This window comes from Elgaria multicarinata, chromosome 1, assembly GCF_023053635.1.
Source record: "Elgaria multicarinata webbii isolate HBS135686 ecotype San Diego chromosome 1, rElgMul1.1.pri, whole genome shotgun sequence".
NCBI classification, from domain to species: Eukaryota; Metazoa; Chordata; class Lepidosauria; order Squamata; family Anguidae; genus Elgaria; species Elgaria multicarinata.
Window position 1 is genome coordinate 2,676,567 of NC_086171.1, and position 18,310 is coordinate 2,694,876.

General features: G+C 48.4%; 2 protein-coding genes across 2 annotated transcripts in view; one reads left to right on the forward strand and one right to left on the reverse strand.

Moving 5' to 3' along the window:
• CCM2 (CCM2 scaffold protein) overlaps positions 1 to 18,310 on the reverse strand; it is a 247,433-nt gene that overhangs the window by 79,918 nt on the left and 149,205 nt on the right. The gene's annotated exons all lie outside the window — the stretch shown is intronic.
• Positions 1 to 18,310, forward strand: part of LOC134395914 (unconventional myosin-Ig-like) — an 85,426-nt gene that overhangs the window by 10,507 nt on the left and 56,609 nt on the right. The window contains exons 2-11 of the mRNA XM_063122161.1: positions 254 to 462; positions 991 to 1,084; positions 2,897 to 3,062; positions 3,941 to 3,994; positions 5,584 to 5,679; positions 8,228 to 8,344; positions 10,371 to 10,577; positions 13,732 to 13,877; positions 16,416 to 16,530; positions 17,430 to 17,600. Of these exons, the coding sequence (XP_062978231.1) occupies positions 254 to 462; positions 991 to 1,084; positions 2,897 to 3,062; positions 3,941 to 3,994; positions 5,584 to 5,679; positions 8,228 to 8,344; positions 10,371 to 10,577; positions 13,732 to 13,877; positions 16,416 to 16,530; positions 17,430 to 17,600 (1,375 nt within the window). The remainder of the gene's footprint in view (positions 1 to 253; positions 463 to 990; positions 1,085 to 2,896; positions 3,063 to 3,940; positions 3,995 to 5,583; positions 5,680 to 8,227; positions 8,345 to 10,370; positions 10,578 to 13,731; positions 13,878 to 16,415; positions 16,531 to 17,429; positions 17,601 to 18,310) is intronic.

The following is an 18,310-nucleotide window of genomic DNA, read 5'->3' on the forward strand; positions in this document are numbered from 1 at the left end:
TTATACTAGACTTGCACCGGACAGCCCTTCAAACAGAGGACTGCCTTCTTTAGACTAGGACGCATGGCCACCCTAGGGGTCTTCAACTTTATTATGGAGGCTCACCACTCATAGAAGAGGTCAACTTTGTGGCAAAATCCAGGTCCATCCCCCTGTTTGGAGAACAGTGTAGTCCCTTAGAAGATAGCCCCACCACCACCACTGCCATTCTGGACTCATCCATCCTAACTGTAGATTGTTTGGCTCCTCTAAGGTTTGAGGTGGGGCGGATCTACACCTACATAGGGGAGGTGGTGGTCTCCATGAACCCCTACAAGCAGATGGAGCTCTACGGAAAGGACATGATCGAACAGTATCGGGGCCGAGAGCTGTATGAGAGGCCGCCACATCTCTACGCGGTGGCTGATGCGGCCTACAAGGCCATGAAGCGCCGAGCTAAAGACACCTGCATTGTCATCTCAGGTACGGGACCCTCGCGGCCTTCTCTCTTATGCATAAACGTGTTGCCATGGTAAAGCCCTAGCCAGCACAGTCTGACTCCCACTTCTCTTTGTCTTTTCTACTGAACTGAAGAAGTCGTAGTTGATTAATTGTACTGGATGCTAGTTGATTAATCTATTGATATATTTGTATCAGAGTAAAGAGAAGAGTTCTGAAGTAAGAAATGCTCTGCCTTTTGTTTTTGCTTTTATATGATCTGCTGACCAATAAATCAGGACACCTTTTTAGTTGATTCAAGTTTATTTTAACTACTTTCATATAATGGATTAAATGTTGCAGCCTTATTCGTTCATACATCTGGTTGTTGTGATATTTCTTAGTCATTTTCAAGGTCCCATTAGGGCTTAGTCCCAGAACTTGTTTTCAAGATCCAATCTACTTCGCGATGGAGTAAGGGAAGCAATGAACAAGACAACTGCCACAGAGCATGTGCAGAGGGCATTTTTCCTGTCACTGTTCCCAATCTCAATGTATTGATCTGTCTCTTAGGTGAAAGTGGTGCTGGAAAGACAGAGGCCAGCAAGTATATCATGCAATACATCGCTGCCATCACAAATCCCACACAGCGGGCTGAGGTGGAAAAGTAAGTAGCTTGAGGGATGATATTCCCCCCCCCCCAAAAAAGTTAGATACCTTCACGCAGGGCAGGCAGGCCTTTCTTGCATTAGGAAATAGAAACCAAACGCACAGTTACAAGATGGGGGATACTTGGCTCAGCAATACTACAAACGAGAAGGATCTTGGAGTTGTTGTAGATCGCAAGCTGAACGCCAACAGTGCGATGTGGCTGCAAGAAAGGCCAATGCTATTTTGGGCTGCATTAATAGAAGTATAGCTTCCAAATCATGTGAGGTCCTGGTTCCTCTCTATTCGGCCCTGGTTAGGCCTCATCTAGAGTATTGCGTCCAGTTCTGGGCTCCACAATTCAAGAAGGGCGCAGACAAGCTGGTGCGTGTCCAGAGGAGGGCAACCAGGATGATCAGGGGTCTGGAAACAAAGCCATATGAAGAGACTGAAAGAACTGGGCATGTTTAGCCTGGAGAAGAGAAGATGGAGGGGAGACATGATGGCACTCTTCAAATACTTAAAAGGTTGTCATGCAGAGGAGGGCCAGGATCTCTTCTCGATTCTCCCAGAGTGCAGGACACGGAATAACGGGCTCAAGTTAAAGGAAGCCAGATTCCAGCTGGACATCAGGAAAAACTTCCTGACTGTTAGAGCAGTACGACAATGGAATCAGTGACCTAGGGAGGTTGTGGGCTCTCCCACACTAGAGGCCTTCAAGAGGCAGCTGGACAACCCTCTGTCAGGGATGCTTTAGGGTGGATTCCTGCATTGAGCAGGGGGTTGGACTCGATGGCCTTGTAGGCCCCTTCCAACCCTGCTATTCTATGATTCTATGATTCTGTGGCTACTGGCTAGAGTAACAGCTATTTTTCGTTATTTTATTTATTTATTTTTACTCTGCTCCTCAGCCTAAAACAGTCCTACATCATCTTACACATAATCAGTACCAAAAAAAAGTCTGTCTCTGCCCGCAGACTTACAACCTTAGTGTGTAATCCTATGCCTGTTTAGACAGAAAAAGTTCTACCACTCCCAGCATTTCCCAGCCAGCCAATGCTGGGAGTGGTAGAACATTTTTCTGTCTAAAGACATGGCACACAAGAAAAAAGGATTGGGAAGGGAAAAGAAACTTATTTTTTCTTTCAGCAGGGTTACTGGAGTGTCCCTGCTTCCTCTTTTCGTGACCTTCAGGACAGCCTGCCGATATGGCTGCTGGCCTTGACAAGGCATTCAACAGGAATGGAACCTCAAAACGCAGAAGCAGTGCACCACGGAATATCAGATGTTGGCTAGGTCTCAATCCCTACTTGCCACTCCAAGTCTAACTTGCTCATCACTACACAAGAACATAAGGAGAGCCCTGAGGGTGGATCAGACCAAGGGTCCATCTAGTCCAGCACTCTGTTCACACAGTGGCCAGGCAGCTGTCGACCAGGGACCCACAAGCAGGACACGAGTGCAACAGCACCCTCCGGCCCATGTTCCCCAGCAACTGGTGCACATAAGCACACCGCCTCTTATACTGGAGGTAGCATAGAGTCATCAGGACTAGTAGCCATTGATAGCTTCCATGGATTTGTAGCCATCACTATATCTTGTGGTGGTGAATTCCACCATCTAACTATGCACTGTGTGAAGAAGTCCTTCTTGAATCTCCTACCAAGCAGCTTTCATGGGTTGACCCCATTGAGTTCTAGTATCATGCGAAATGGTGGGAAATCTCTCCCTATCTACTTTCGCCACACCAGGCTTCATTCGTTGCAGCTCTCTCTTTCCAACCCTTTTCTTCAGTGCGTCATGTCACGTCTCCCGCCTCTCTCCTCCGCAGGGTGAAGAACGTTTTGCTCAAGTCCAACTGTGTCCTGGAGGCTTTTGGCAACGCCAAGACCAACCGTAACGACAACTCCAGCCGATTCGGCAAGTACATGGACATCAACTTTGACTTCAAAGGGGACCCCACTGGAGGCCACATCAACAACTACCTTCTGGAGAAGGTACGGTGGGTGGGTGCTTGGGGGCTTGATGTTTGTTGTCCTACATACCCTGACCACTTCCAGCTAAGATTTTAGCTCGTGTGCTCCTTGCGCAATAGATTTAGGGTTAGCCAGCGATATTCCTTCAAGAATCATAGAATAGCAGAGTTGGAAGGGGCCTACAAGGCCATCGAGTCCAACCCCCTGCTCAATGCAGGAATCCACCCTAAAGCATCCCTGACAGAGGGTTGTCCAGCTGCCTCTTGAAGGCCTCTAGTGTGGGAGAGCCCACAACCTCACCAGGCAACTGATTCCATTGTCGTACTGCTCTAACAGTCAGGAAGTTTTTCCTGATGTCCAGCTGGAATCTGGCTTCCTTTAACTTGAGCCCGTTATTCCGTGTCCTGCACTCCGGGAGGATCGAGAATACATCCTGGCCCTCCTCTGTGTGACAACCTTTTAAGTATTGGCTGTACTTAAACCAATACTTAAAAGCCTTCAAGAGGCAGCTGGACATCCATCTGTCAGATATGCTTTAAAGTGGATTCCTGCATTGAGCAGGGGGTTGGACTCCTTGTTGCCTCGAAATGAGTTGGACTGTAATTCCCAATGTTTCCAGCCAGCATGGCCGTTTTTGTCTGCGACGCTGAGGCCTAGAAACTTTGTTGTAAAGAAAAACACAGATTCTCCAATGATCTGGATGCTCTGCAGGCTGGTTGTGGCTGTGCAGGACTTCCAGAGACTCTGCATGACAAAAACATTCAGATTTAACAAACTTCTATCCTGTCTCATCAAGAGTCTTGCCTAACTGGAAATCTTGCATGCTCAGCACCGGAAGTAGCTGGAATGGTTAAAAAAAAAACCCAAAAACACCACCCTCCCTTCTCGTTCCCCTGCAGTCTCGCATCCTCAAACAGCAACCAGGCGAAAGGAACTTCCACGCGTTCTATCAGGTGAGCCCAAACTTCCAGAAGGTGACTCGACACGGTCCCTTCCGGTGTGATTCTCCCTCGTTTTTGCTCCGGTTCTTGGTACTTTGGGCTAAATTGCTCGCTATGTTAAGCGCATAGTATGTAGGCGATCCTAACTTTTTTATTTACTTTAGTGCAAATGTGTGACGCCCTGTTCTGGATTGGGAACACCCCATGCAGGTGGTGGGAGATTAAACCTTCCCACCCAGCTGTTTCTTTCCTTTATATTTTGATTTGATTGATTTGATTTATTACATTTATATACCGCCCCACAGCCGAAGCTCTCTGGGTGGTTTGCAAAAGTTAAAAACAGTGAACATTAAAAACTATACAAAATTTAAAACCATCAAAAACATAAACAGTATAAAAACAACGGTATCCATTTAAAAACAACAATTCTGGAGTCCATTAAAAACAAACTTAACGTTGTTAAATGCTGTTAAATGCCTGGGAGAAGAGAAAAGTCTTGACCTGGCGCCGGAAAGATAACGATGTTGGCGCCAGGCGAGCCTCATCGGGGAGATCGTTCCATAATTGGGGGGCCACCACTGAAAAGGCCCTCTGCCTTGTTGCCATCCTCCGAGCTTCCCTCAGAGTCGGCACTCGGAGGAGGACCTTAGATGTTGAGCGCAGTGTGCAGGTAGGTTCATGTCAGGAGAGGCGTTCCATCAGGTATTGCGGTCCCAAGCCATGTAGGGCTTTATAGGTTAAAACCAGCATGTGGGCAAAAGAAAGAATGAAAGAACACTCCATTGTTGCTAGATCAAGGCACCACACACTTACACTAGTGTAAATTAAAATTAGGATCACCTAGGGTGGCCATATAGAAAAAGAGTATCTCCTGTAGTTGCCTAGAAAAGGGAATTTCAGCAGGTGTCATTTGTATGCATGCAGCACCTGGTGAAATGCCCTCTTCATCCCAACAGTTAAAGCTGCAGGAGCCCTGCCCTCTTTTGTATCTCCTGCGACTTTAACTGTTATGGTTTTAAATTTTGTATATTGTTTTTTAATGTTAAGTGTTTTAATCTTTGCAAACCGCCCAGAGAGCTTTGGCTATGGGATGGTATATAATTGTTGTTGCTGCTGCTGCTGCTGCTACTACTACTACTATTATTATTATTATTATTATTATTATTATTATTATTATTATTAATATTGAGGGGATTTCTCCAGGTGCTGCATGCATACAAATGACACCTGCTGAAATTCTCTTTTCTGTACAACTGTCAAAGATACAGGAACCTGATCCTCCTTTCCATAGGGTCACCCTAACCTACACCTGACACAGTTAATCTAGAGTGGAATTTAGCTCTCAGAAACAACTATTTGGGTGCGCCACGCAGCCCACCAAACGGTTGACTCAGCAGTGGTGGCAGGAGGGACTGCCGGGTGGCCACACAAAGAGCCACATCTGGCCACATGTGGCCCACCCTGATTTACCGCACGACTGTAGCTCTCTGGTTTGCCTTCCCCCACCCTTCCCTGACCCTGTTGCCTGACGTGTTGCCTTCCGAAGACACGGCTTCTTGTGTCCGGCTGGAAAGCTGCATAATAACCCTTGTTCCTCGCAGTTGCTACTCGGTGCCACGGACACTTTACTGGATTCCCTCCACCTCAGCAGAGACCCCACCACGTACACCTTTACCAGGGAAGGTACCAGCAGCAACGTAAGTTTTCACGCGAGTTCATAAAAATGCTCCTCTTAAATCAGCCCCCATGTCAGTGGGGAGGTAAGTCCGCTCCAGGTTTCAGTCAGAACCAGTCAGAACTCTAAAGGAGCTGCACCTTGGAGAACTCCTTTAGAGTTCCGACTGAAACCCGGAGTGGATCCACCGCCCCACTGACATGGGAGCCACCAGCCTCCACTGACTCCCCTCACCCGCTGGGGATCTTCGCAATCAGGCAGGAGGAAGCGCTCCTTCAGGTAGACTGCTCCTAAGCCGTTTAGGGCTTCGCCACCAACACTTTGAATCAGGACCCAAAACCTGGAGTCATTAGGGTGACCCTATGAAGAGGAGGACTGGGCTCCTGTATCTTTAACAGTTGTATTGAAAAGGGAATTTCAGCAGGTGTCCTTGGTATATATGGAGAACCTGGTGAAATTCCCTCTTCATCACAACAGTTAAAGCTGCCCTCTTTTAAATCTGGTCACTCTAGTATAGCTCCTGAAGAGGGAATTTCACCAGGTTCTCCAAATATACAAATGACACCTGCTGAAATTCCCTTCTCTATGAAACTGTTAAAGATACAGGAGCCCGGTCCTCCTTTTCATAGGGTCACCCTAGGAGTCATGTGTTAGAGACGGCCAGTCCCAGTCAGCGGCCTCACTGCCCTAATTTGCACTAATTGTAATTCTCCCTCTTCCCTCCCCATCCACTTTTCCTTGTGTGTCGTGTATTTTTTTTAGAATGTAAGCCCCTGAGCATAGGGACTGTCTTCTTTATTGATACATTGTAAGCCGCTCGGAGAGCCTTTTGGCTGAGGTGCGGGATAAAAAAACACTAAATAAATAAATAAATAATTGTACCCACTGGACCAGCTTCGGAGATGGCCCCGTGTCTGACGTCTCACAGTAATCAAGGCAGGATGTTAGCAGTGGATGGATAATTGTAGCCAGTCAAGTCCTAAAAACCTGGTGGAGGAGAAGGGTTCAGCCCAGGGTGTATTAAGTGTCATAACTCCATTGTTGAAGTTGAGTGCTTGTTGGTTTTAAAAAAACAAAAACCCACCCCTTACCTGGAATCCAAGGTAACATGTTTATTTCAGAATCAGAAGGACGTAAGAAGAGCCCAGATGCTGGATCAGACTAAAGGTCCATCTAGTCCAGCACTCTGTTGGCTGGTTGGTTGAGGGCCGACCAGCCATCAGCCAGGGATGAACAACAGGCCATGGTGCAATAGCACCCTCCCACCCATGTTCCCCAGCAACTGGTGTACCCAGGCCTACTGCCTTGAATACTGGAGACAGCACACAACCATCAGGGCTAGTAGCCATCGATAACCTTCGCCTCTTCGCCTCCAGTAATTTATCCAACCCCCTTTTAAAGCCATCCAAATTGGTGGCCATCACTACATCTTGTGGTAGTGAGTTCCATAGTTTATGCAAGTTTTTGCGGCTGTCCCCCGTGGATTTGTGAGGTGGGACGGAGTTTGTGACTGCTCTCCCAGTCCCCCAAACCGCCACTATGTGGCGCTGTTACTTCATTTCCAGACGAAAAGCATTGAAATTCCCAGCTGGTCTTGGAAGCAGTAAGTAGAATTAAAAGCGGCAAATCGGAAATGGATCCTACAAGCCATTGGGGACTACGTGGCTACAGAGCTTTCTGCCTGATACAATGTGGGCCAGAGACCATTCCCAGCCCAACTTGATAGGATTTTTATTTCTATGCCTCCCATAAGCCAAAGCTCTCTGGGAGATTTACAAAAAAATCGTAAAACTATAAAATACGCAAATACAATAAAACACAAAACCATAAATAGTGACGACAACTCTCCCCCAATCTGGCATCGTTCAGGTGTTTGGACTACACAACTTCCATCATCCCCAGCCCTCATGGCTCCTGCTTGTTGGGGGGTGATGGGCACTGAAGTCCCAACACATCTGGAGCGCGCCAGGTTTGGGGAGGGGGTTCATGGCGTTGCGTTCACACAAATGTATTCTCAAGCAGCAATCAGACAGCTCATGAACGGGGACAGTGATTCGCAGAAGCTGTCTTTTTTATTGGGGGGGGGACAGTGGACAAATGTGGTGTTTGTATCTCGCCTAATTCATAGAATCATAGAATCATAGAATAACAGAGTTGGAAGGGGCCTACAAGGCCATCGAGTCCAACCCCCTGCTCAATGCAGGAATCCACCCTAAAGCATCCCTGGCAGATGGTTGTCCAGCTGCCTCTTGAAGGCCTCTAGGGTGGGAGAGCCCACCGCCTCCCTAGGTAACTGATTCCATTGTCATACTGCTCTAACAGTCAGGAAGTTTTTCCTGATGTCCAGCCGGAATCTGGCTTCCTTTCACTTGAGCCCGTTATTCCGTGTCCTGCACTCTGGGAGGATCGAGAAGAGATCCCGGCCCTCCTCTGTGTGTCAGCCTTTTAAGTCCTTGAAGAGTGCTCTCATGTCTCCCCTCCATCTTCTCTTCTCCAGACTAAACCTGCCTTCTGCTTTATCCCTTGTCATTTCTTACCCCTCCTCCCACCCTGCAAATCTCCCTCTCTAGTCTTTGGGCAGTGATAAATCCAACCACCGAGCCGTTGCCGATGCTATGGAGGTGATCGGTTTCACTTCGGAAGAGATGGCGTCCGTCTACAAGATCCTGGCGGCCATCTTACACTTGGTAAACAAAGGGGTTTGGCCTGCCGGTTCCGGGGTGGGTAGGTGGGCAGTTTCTTGGCACCACAAGAAGGAAATCAAAACGGCTGCCAAAAAAAACCCAAGATGTAAAGAAAGCAGTTGTATTGGGAATAAAATGCAATCCATGCCAGAAGTGGGGGACCTTTCCTTCTGAAGCGTTGACCCATGGGGAAAATGGGCTGGGGGCTGCAGTGGGCGGAGCCAGAGACCAAAGTGGGCGGAGTTTGCAACTTAACTGGTTGCGTGGCTCTTTCCCGCCTTGTGCCACCCTGTCCCTTCTCTAACGCCTGCCTTCACATCCACATACAAAAAGAATCCCAGAGGGGCGAACCGAAGAGCAAGGGCGTGGGGCCTGTAGCATCCAGAGAGCGCAACGGTTCTGAGGGCCGCATGAAATTCCTCCGAGAGCCGCCTGCGGCTTCTACGTTCCCCACCCCGGTGATATGCATTTCTACATATGACCTTTTGCAAGGGGGCAAAAACGTTGGCTAAATACTTACAATTTATTCCTAAAACATGGTAAGGAAGTATTCAAAAAGCCCACATGCAATTCTTTCTCTCTTTTTTTTGGTCCTCTTTCCTGAACATGCATTTTCTCTTTTGGGGGGTGATGCGCAAATAGGATGGCTGGGTGTCCTCTTTTACAGGGGCCAGTCCTCTCTCTGAAGAGCTGTCCTGCCCAATTCCAGTTTAAAGATGAAGAACCATAAGGATTGTGGCCCATCAGGAGTTAGCACCTGAACAGCAGACTGAAGAGGCAGGCACATGGATCACCTGGTTACAGTCTTCCTCATGATAGAGCCCGTGTGGTGTAGTGGCTAAGGTGTTGGACTGGGAGTCGGGAGATCTGGGTTCTAGTCCCCACTCAGCCATGGAAACCCCACTGGGTGACTTTGGGCCAGTCCCAGACTCTCAGCCCAACCTACCTCACAGGGTTGTTGTTGTGAGGATAGAAATGGAGAGGAGGAGGATCATGAATGCCCCTTGGGTTCCTTGGAGGAAAAAAGGCGGGATATAAATGCAATAATAAATAAATTATAGGGAGATGTTCTATATTGCTAATTAAAATACCATAATTATTTCTAACTTTGCATCTACACATATAAATAAGCAAAGCAAATTTTATGCTAATATGTGTCCTGTTTTGTCCTCTTTTATTTTATTTATTTATTTATTTGTTACCCCAGTGGCAGGGGAAACTAGTGGTTCCGATGTCAGTGGGGCGGTGAATCCGCTCCAGGGTTCAGTCAGAACCTGGCAGAACTCTGAAGGTGCACCTTATTTTTATTATTATTATTTATTTTTTTATTACACTTATACACTGCTCCCATAGCCAGAGCTCTCTGGGCGGTTTACAGAAATTCTAAAATTGAGATTAAAAACGAGTATACAAAATTTAAAATTCTAAAACACAGAACATACATACATGAAGTATTAAAAACCATTAAAATAAACATATGGGTGATTAAGATGTGCTGCCATATGCCTGGGCAAAGAGGAAAGTCTTAACCTGGTGCCGGAAAGATAGCAGCGTTGGTGCCAGGTGAGCCTCGTCAGGGAGATCGTTCCATAGTCTGGGGGCCACCACCGAAAAGGCCCTGTCCCTCGTTGCCACACTCTGAGCCTCTCTCGGAGTAGGCACTCAGAGGAGGACCTTAGATGTTGAACGTAGTGACCGGGTATATTCACGTCGGGAGAGGCGTTCCAACAGGTATTGTGGTCCCAAGCCGTGTAATTCCGGTGACAAATTTCCTCTTTTTTGGTGATTCATTAAAGGCCGCCCTATGCGCAAGTGAACCCCTTAGGGCCCATGATTTTCTTGGTAAAGACCCATTGTAAGCTTGCTGGGAGTGATCTGACTGTGAACTGGGGCCTGTGAAGGTCGGGGGCACCCTAAGAGCCACGGAGGCTTTGTCCTGTGGAATATGGCTGCCATTTGCGGGCAGTTCTTCCTTTGGCGTTGGGTGGCTTCCGTCTGATGACCACTTCTCTCCCATTGGCTTTCCCAGGGCAATGTGCGATTTGTTGCCACGGAGGAAGACATGGAGATAGAGAATGCCGAGCTGGTTTCTTACCTCGCAGAGCTGACCTCCACGGACCCTGAGAGCCTCCTTAACACCCTCCTGCACCGGACGGTGGCCACCGGGGGTGGCGATGTCATCCAAAAGCGCCACAGCACCAATGAGGCCAGCTATGCAAGGGATGCCTGTGCCAAGGTAACCATGGTGACCGGCCTGGGAAGGGTTCATGCCCTAGCTATTGGCTGTAGGCATTTCAGCGCCCTGGGTGGAACCATGAAAACGGTGCCACCCATCTTGTGTAGGGTAGAGAAAGAGACCTATGATTTCCTCTATTTGGTGATGTCTGAAAACCTTTTCAGGAAGCTTGGGAATAATAGCAGTGTTTTAGTTGCCAAAATCTTGAAGATGACTATGTGTGTTATCTATAATAATTAAGGAGGGTGTCTGTCTGTCTGTCTGTCTGTTTATCTATCCATCAGTGCCATAGTGTGAAACCTAGAAACTTGGCATATATATGTAGGAGTTGCTAGGGGTGTGCACTGTGGAGTTATTTTGTTTTTAAAATGCATTATTTAATTTTAATTAATTTAAATCTGTCCCTGTGGTTGAAGCGTGCTGTAACATCTTCAGCCACTAGGTGGTTGATTTCCCTAACCAGCCCATAGCTCTGCAGTCCATACAGTTTGAAGCCAGGGGAGGTTAGTAGGCCGAAGGACATAGTGGTATGCCTTCCCCTTCCCCCCTTCTTTGGGACAGCCCCCCACAGGAGAATGGAGTGGACAGACCCCTCCCTTTGGGGGCAATAGAGAGGCGCCCTAGCAGGGGCAGTTCCTAAGGTGCCAGCAGGCATGACTTTGCTCAGACAGGGCAAGCACAAAGTATCCAACTCGGACAGTTGCGTGAAGGCTTCACTGTTGCAAACGAAGGGCAATTCCAGCCTGTGCAAAGCCAGGTCCATTCATTAGTGAGAAATAAAAAGAAATTATGTGCGGTTTAATATCGTGGTGATAGATGCCTGTTCTTTAGTTCAGTGGTTCTCAATTGGTGGTCCATGGCACATATTAGCTCTGCAAGGTCCGTATTTTAATAAAAAAAAATACGCTCAATATTGATCCAGATTTGACATTAAAAGTAGGAAATATTGAACCGGATGTGGAAGGGATTGTTCGGGACAAAAAGAGGCATGATTTCTCCCATCACATTTAGGTTTAGTAGCTGCTAGACATGTCATAATTTGTTCAATTGTAAACTAGACGTTAGTAAAATTAAATTCGTCTTTATATTCCTAACTAAATCATTGTCATTTTTGCGTGGTAATATCACAACTATCACAAATTTTATGGTCTGTTTTTTTTAGCATACCTAAACTCCTTTGCCTATTAGGGGCTACACCTTATTTTCTCCAAAAAATTGCTTCGCACAGGTACCTACCATAGAGATAACAAAATTTTCAAAAGTAGGGGGTCCATAGCTTGGCGTTTGAAAAACAAGGGGTCCGCAGTACTTAGCTAATTGGGAACCACTGCTTTAATTGGTATCACGTGTTACAGCCTTCCTCAACCTGGGGCGCTCCAGATGTGTTGGACTACAACTCCCAGAATGGGAGATACAGTCCAACACATCTGGAGCGCCCCAGGTTGAGGAAGGCTGTATTATAAGCACCAGTTGTCCCCTCTTGGCCAGCTTCTCTGACATACTCTGAACTACCTGACTGTTTTGCACCCCAAGGGCTGTGTTTCAAAGGCCCAAGCCATCTAAGTACTCCTTTTTGTTGTTTATTCGTTCAGTCACTTCCGACTCTTCGTGACTTCATGGACCAGCCCACGCCAGAGCTTTCTGTCTGCCGTCGCCACCCCTAGCTCCCCCAAGGTCAAGTCTGTCACCTCCAGAATATCATCCATCCATCTTGCCCTTGGTCGGCCCCTCTTCCTTTTGCCTTCCACTTTCCCTAGCATCAGCCTCTTCTCCAGGGTCTCCTGTCTTCTCATTATGTGGCCAAAGTACTACTTCAGCTTTGCCTTTAATACCATTCCCTCAAGTGAGCAGTCTGGCTTTATTTCCTGGAGTATGGACTGGTTTGATCTTCTTGCAGTCCAAGGCACTCTCAGAATTTCCCTCCAACACCACAGTTCAAAAGCATCTCTCTTCCTTTATCAACTTTCCTTATGGTCCAGCTCTCGCAGCCATAGGTTACTACGGGGAATACCATTGCTTTAACTATGCGGACCTTTGTTGTCAGTGTGGTGTCTCTGCTCTTAACTATTTTATCGAGATTGTACTCCTTACATGTTTTAATTTCAAAAAAAGTTGCAGGCCTTGGAATCCAGATTCCTGTTTTATTTTCATGCTCAGCGGCCAGCCCTTGGCTGCCTTGCTGCTCTGTGATGTCAGAGAAGCCAAGCCAGTGGCAGCCAATGGCAGAACTGTCCATTGACTCCCCATCTACTCTCCAGCACAAGATCACTGACATCAGAGAAAATCATCAAGAGAAGCAGCACAGGCAGAGTAGGGAGGTGGTGGGCTCTCCCACACTAGAGGCCTTCAAGAGGCAGCTGGACAACCATCTGCCAGGGATGCTTTAGGGTGGATTCCTGCACTGAGCAGGGGGTTGGACCCGATGGCCTTGTAGGCCCCTTCCAACTCTGCTATTCTGTGATTCTATGATTCTATGAACTCTTCAAGGACTTGAAAGGTTGTCACACAGAGGAGGGCCAGGATCTCTTCTCAATCATCCCAGAGTGCAGGACACGGAATAACGGGCTCAAGTTAAAGGAAGCCAGATTCCAGCTGGACATCAGGAAAAACTTCCTGACTGTTAGAGCAGTACGACAATGGAACCAGTGACCTAGGGAGGTTGTGGGCTCTCCCACACTCGAGGCCTTCAAGAGGCAGCTGGACAACCCTCTGTCAGGGATGCTTTAGGGTGGATTCCTGCACTGAGCAGGGGGTTGGACTCGATGGCCTTGTAGGCCCCTTCCAACACTGCTATTCTTTGATTCTAGGGGAGTGTAGGCCCAGAGTCTAGAAGAAAATTGTCAGCATTCGCAGCGCGGTGAGCCCTTAAACACACTAACTGCGTCCTAAAAGTTCCCCCTCTACCCTTTCCTTTTCTGTATCACCAATCGTTGTTATCTGTTTTAGTGTGGGCACAATTGCTGTTTCCTCTACTCACTGTATTTTGCTTTTTCTGCCTCCTTCAAGCATATTTGCTGGACTGGAGTCATATAATCTCATGCCAGTGTGATGTGAAAAGTGTATTTTATGGGGGTCATTTTGAGTCTGAAAACTCAGTTCAGCAGCAAACGCAAAAAAAGCCAGGAGGTGGCCATCGCTGTGTCTTCATCCACAGGCCATCTATGAGCGGCTTTTTTGCTGGATTGTGGCCCGTATCAACACGGTCATTGAGGTGAAGAACTATGACCCTCGGATCCATGGCAAAAATACGGTGATTGGTGTCCTGGACATCTATGGCTTTGAGATCTTTGACAACAACAGGTAAGAACATCGAAAGAGCCCTGAGGCTGGACCAGACCCAGGGTCCACCTAGTCCAGCACTCCGTTCACACAGGGGCCAGGCAGCCCTCGGCCGGGGACCAACAAGGCAGGACACAGTGCAGCAGCACCCTCCCACCCATGTTCCCCAGCAACTGGTGCACCCAGGCTTACTGCCTCGAATACTGGAGGTAGCACACAACCATCAGGGCTAGCAGCCATGGATAGCCTTCGCCTCCAGGAATTTATCCAACCCCCTTTTAAAGCCATCCAAATTGGTGGCCATCACTACATCTTGTGGTAGTGAGTTCCATAGTTTAACCATGCGCTGTGTGAAGAAGTCCGTCCTCTTATTTGTCCTGGATCTCCCACCAACAGGTAACATTCACATGGCGGAAATGGGGGAAAGGGAGCCCCAAAGGCAGACTGCCGTCCAGTGTGGGACCTCTAGCCTGGTTCTGGAGGACCAGATTGTTGGAACAAAGGATGGTGGATTAGAATGTAAGCCTGTGCGGCAGGGTCTTGCTATTTTAATGGGTACAGCACCATGTACACTGATGGTGCTATATAAATAAATAAATAATAATAATTTTAGCCTGATGCATAAATACTTGGGAACAAATTACACCAATGAGTTATGCTTTAGCGACTAAGGGCGCAACCTTGAGCATGTTTAGACAGAAAGTCCTACAATTCCAAGTATGCTGCTGAATTCTGAGAGTTGTAGGGCTTTTCTCTCTCTAAACATGCAGAGGATTGTGCCTGAAGAGATCCTGAGAATGAAGCCTGGCTTTGTAAATTGAAAGCTCAGGACTGGACCTTGGCGATTCTAAAAGGAAAAAAAGAGAAAACAGGTTAAAGTAAACGTACCCCAATATGTGCAGTACTGAAGGTGGATTCTCTTCTCCACAGCCAAAGGTTTCTGGTGTGTTTGTGGGACAGGTGGAGGGGAGACAAAATAAGAATTTGTAGTACCCCTGGGGGGACAATCAGGACAGGGGAATAATCATTTTGACATTTCATTATGTTGTGAACCACCCAGAGAGCTTTGGCTATTGAGCAGGGTAGAAATGCAATAAAATTAATTAATAGCCAGTGTGGTGTAGTGGTTAGAGTGTCAGACTGGGAGTCGGGAGACCTGGGTTCAAGTCCCCACTCGGCCATGGAAACTCACTGGGTGACTTTGGGCCAATTTACACTCTCAGCCCAGCCTACCTCACAGGGTTGTTGTTGTGAGGATAACATGGAGAGGAGGAGGAGGATTATGTACACCGCCTTGGGTTCCTTGGAGGGGAAAAAGGCAGGATATAAATGTAATAAATAAATAAATAAATAAATAAATACTATTTTGTTCGGTACAAAGTCCAAAGAGTAGAAGTTGCAGAGACGTAGATTTGAGCCAAGCATTAGGAGAAATGTCCCAGGGGTACGAGTTCATCAGCAGCGGACCGCTCTACCTCCGGAGGTGGTGGTGGCTCTCCTTGGTTGGAGGTATTTAAGCAGAGGTTACGCAACCTTCTGCCAAGGATGCTGTAGGCAGATACGGACATCCGAAACTGCCTTCTGCTGAATCAGACCCTTGGTCCACCTAGCTCAATATTGCTAACACGGACTGGCAGCCGCGGCACTCCGGGGCTTCAGCGAGGGTTCTTTCCTCACCCTACCTGGAGAAGCCGGGGATTGAACCGGGCACCTTCTGCATGCCAAACAGGGGCACAGCCACTGAGCTACGGCCCCTATAGTTCCATCCTGAGTGGACCGAGGGGTTGGACCAGGTCTCTCTCAATTCCATGGTTCTTTGGAAATGCGACATCTTGAAAAGTGAAAGAAGTTCTGGTTTTGACATCCCCTTTTCCGTCGCCCGGGAGTGTGAGCCGTCTCGTGGGCACAAACCTCCGAAGCGCCTGGCTCTTTTGCCTCTGGTCCATACCTTCATACCTTCCCGGGCCTTTATCCACCCTTGCCAAGCACATCCAGATTCTGCTGGATCCGTGCAGAGTCCTGCATGGAGCAGGGGGTTGGACTCGATGGCCTTGGAGGCCCCTTCCGACTCTGCTATTCTATGAGTCGTCAATCCAAAGGGATGCTATACATAACCTTGCACTTATTTTGAGTGCAGAATTTCTCTCTCTCTCTATATATATATATTTCTCAATGATTGGATAGTTTTGAGGCGTTGCCTTTGGCTCTCTGCTGGAATCATAGAGCTGAAAGGGACCTAGGAGGTCATCTAATCCAACCCCCTGCCCAGTGGATGACTGGCAACATTGGGTTCTCCCTCCAACTCACTTTCAGCTAGTGGAAGCTGGTGGCTCCAATGTCAGTGGGCCTGAGGAATCCACTCCGGGTTTTGGTCAGAACCAGTCAGAATTCTAAAGGAGCTCTCCAAGCTGCCTCTACAGTCCTGACTGCTTCCAGCCCTGGGCAAGAGGGGGATTGAGGGCCAGGATCCCCTTGGCTTTGGGCGTATGTGTCTGTGTGTGTGTGTGTGTGTGTTGCTGGCGGGATCCTGAGTCTGTGGCGTGGGCCTCTCCGTTTCAGCTTTGAGCAGTTTTGCATCAACTACTGCAACGAGAAGCTGCAGCAGCTGTTCATTGAGCTGATCCTGCAGCAAGAGCAGGCCGAGTACCAGCGCGAGGGCATCGAGTGGCAGCACGTGAGTTGCGGTGGGGCCTGGCGGGATGAGAGGGGGGCAGGCAGCCTCCGTGCTCCCAAGAACCAGCAGCACTGAGGGTGGCATTCCCGGGGATTTCCCCCCTAGGGCAGCCCTCTCCGCCCTGGCCCCCAGGCTGGTTGGACTAGGACTGAGCCAACAGTGTGATGTGGCTGCAAGAAAGGCCAATGCTATTTTGGGCTGCATTAATAGAAGCATAGCTTCCAAATCACGTGAGGTACTGGTTCCTCTCTATTCGGCCCTGGTCAGGCCTCCTCTAGAGTATTGCGTCCAGTTCTGGGCTCCACAATTCAAGGAGGACGCAGACAAGCTGGAGCGTGTTCAGAGGAGGGCAACCAGGATGATCAGGGGTCCGGAAACAAAGCCCTATGAAGAGAGACTGAAAGAACTGGGCCTGTTTAGCCTGGAGAAGAGAAGATGGAGGGGAGACATGAGAGCCCTCTTCAAAGACTTAAAAGGCTGTCACCCAGAGGAGGGCCAGGATCTTTTCTCCATCCTCCCAGAGTGCAGGACACGGAATAATAGGCTCAGGTGACAGGAAGCCAGATTCCAGCTGGACATCAGGAAAAACTTCCTGACTGATAGAGCAGTACGACAATGGAACCAGTTACCTAGGGAGGTTGTGGGCTCTCCCACACTAGAGGCACACTAGAGTGCTGCTGCACAGAAAGTGCTGCTCCCACCCCTCTCCACAGCACCGCTCTGGGCCAGCGCCGAGGCACGTCTGGGTTTGAGGCCAGAAGCCATCTGGGTCTCCTCCTTGGCCACAAACATGCCCTTTCCACGTTTGCCGCCTGCCCGGGTGGATGCCCCGAAAGGCGCCCTGTGGATTTCTTGCCCAGCTGCCCCACCTGCTCAAGCCTCCACCTTGTCCTCGGCAGATCGAATATTTCGACAATCAAATCATCGTGGACCTGGTGGAAGAGCCGCACAAGGGCATCGTCGCCATCCTGGACGAGGCCTGCCTGACGGTGGGGAAAGTCACAGACTCCCTCTTCCTGGAGTCTATGAACACCCGGCTCGGCAAGCACCCCCACTTTGCCAGCAGGAAGGTAAGAGGGATACCGGGGACCCTCTTTTGGGGCAGCACCGACCCCACACCAGCCTTCTTCAGACTCCAGGCAGTTCAACGCACAGAGGACCGCCCCTCTCTCCTTTGCTAAGCATTCTGGGAGGGGGAGAAGCAGAAGGAGCTAGTGATTTGGATGACAGTAATAATTATTTTGTAAGTCCCACCCAAAAAATATCATTAATTTGTTGTTGTTATTGCTATTATTGATTGATTGATTGGGACCCCAATACCTGACGGAACGACTCTCCCGACATGAACTTACCTGTACACTGCGCTCAACATCTAAGGTCCTCCTCCGAGTGCCGACTCCGAGGGAAGCTCGGAGTGTGGCAATGAGGGAGAGGGCCTTTTCGGTGGTGGCCCCCCGACTGTGGAATGATCTCCACGACGAGGCTCGCCTGGCGCCAACGTTGTTATCTTTCAGGTGCCAGGTCAAGACTTTCCTCTTCTCCCAGGCATTGAACGGCATTGAACGCTAAGTTTGTTTTTCAGTGGACCCCAGAACTGTTGTTTTAAATGGATGCTGCTGCTTTTATACTGTTGTTTTTATGTCTCTGATGGTTTTTAAATTTTGCATACTTTTAATGTTTAATGTTTTTAGCTTTTGTGAACCGCCCAGAGAGCTTCGGCTGTGGGGCGGTATATAAATGTAATAAAATAAATTAAAAAATAAATTATTACATTTTTATA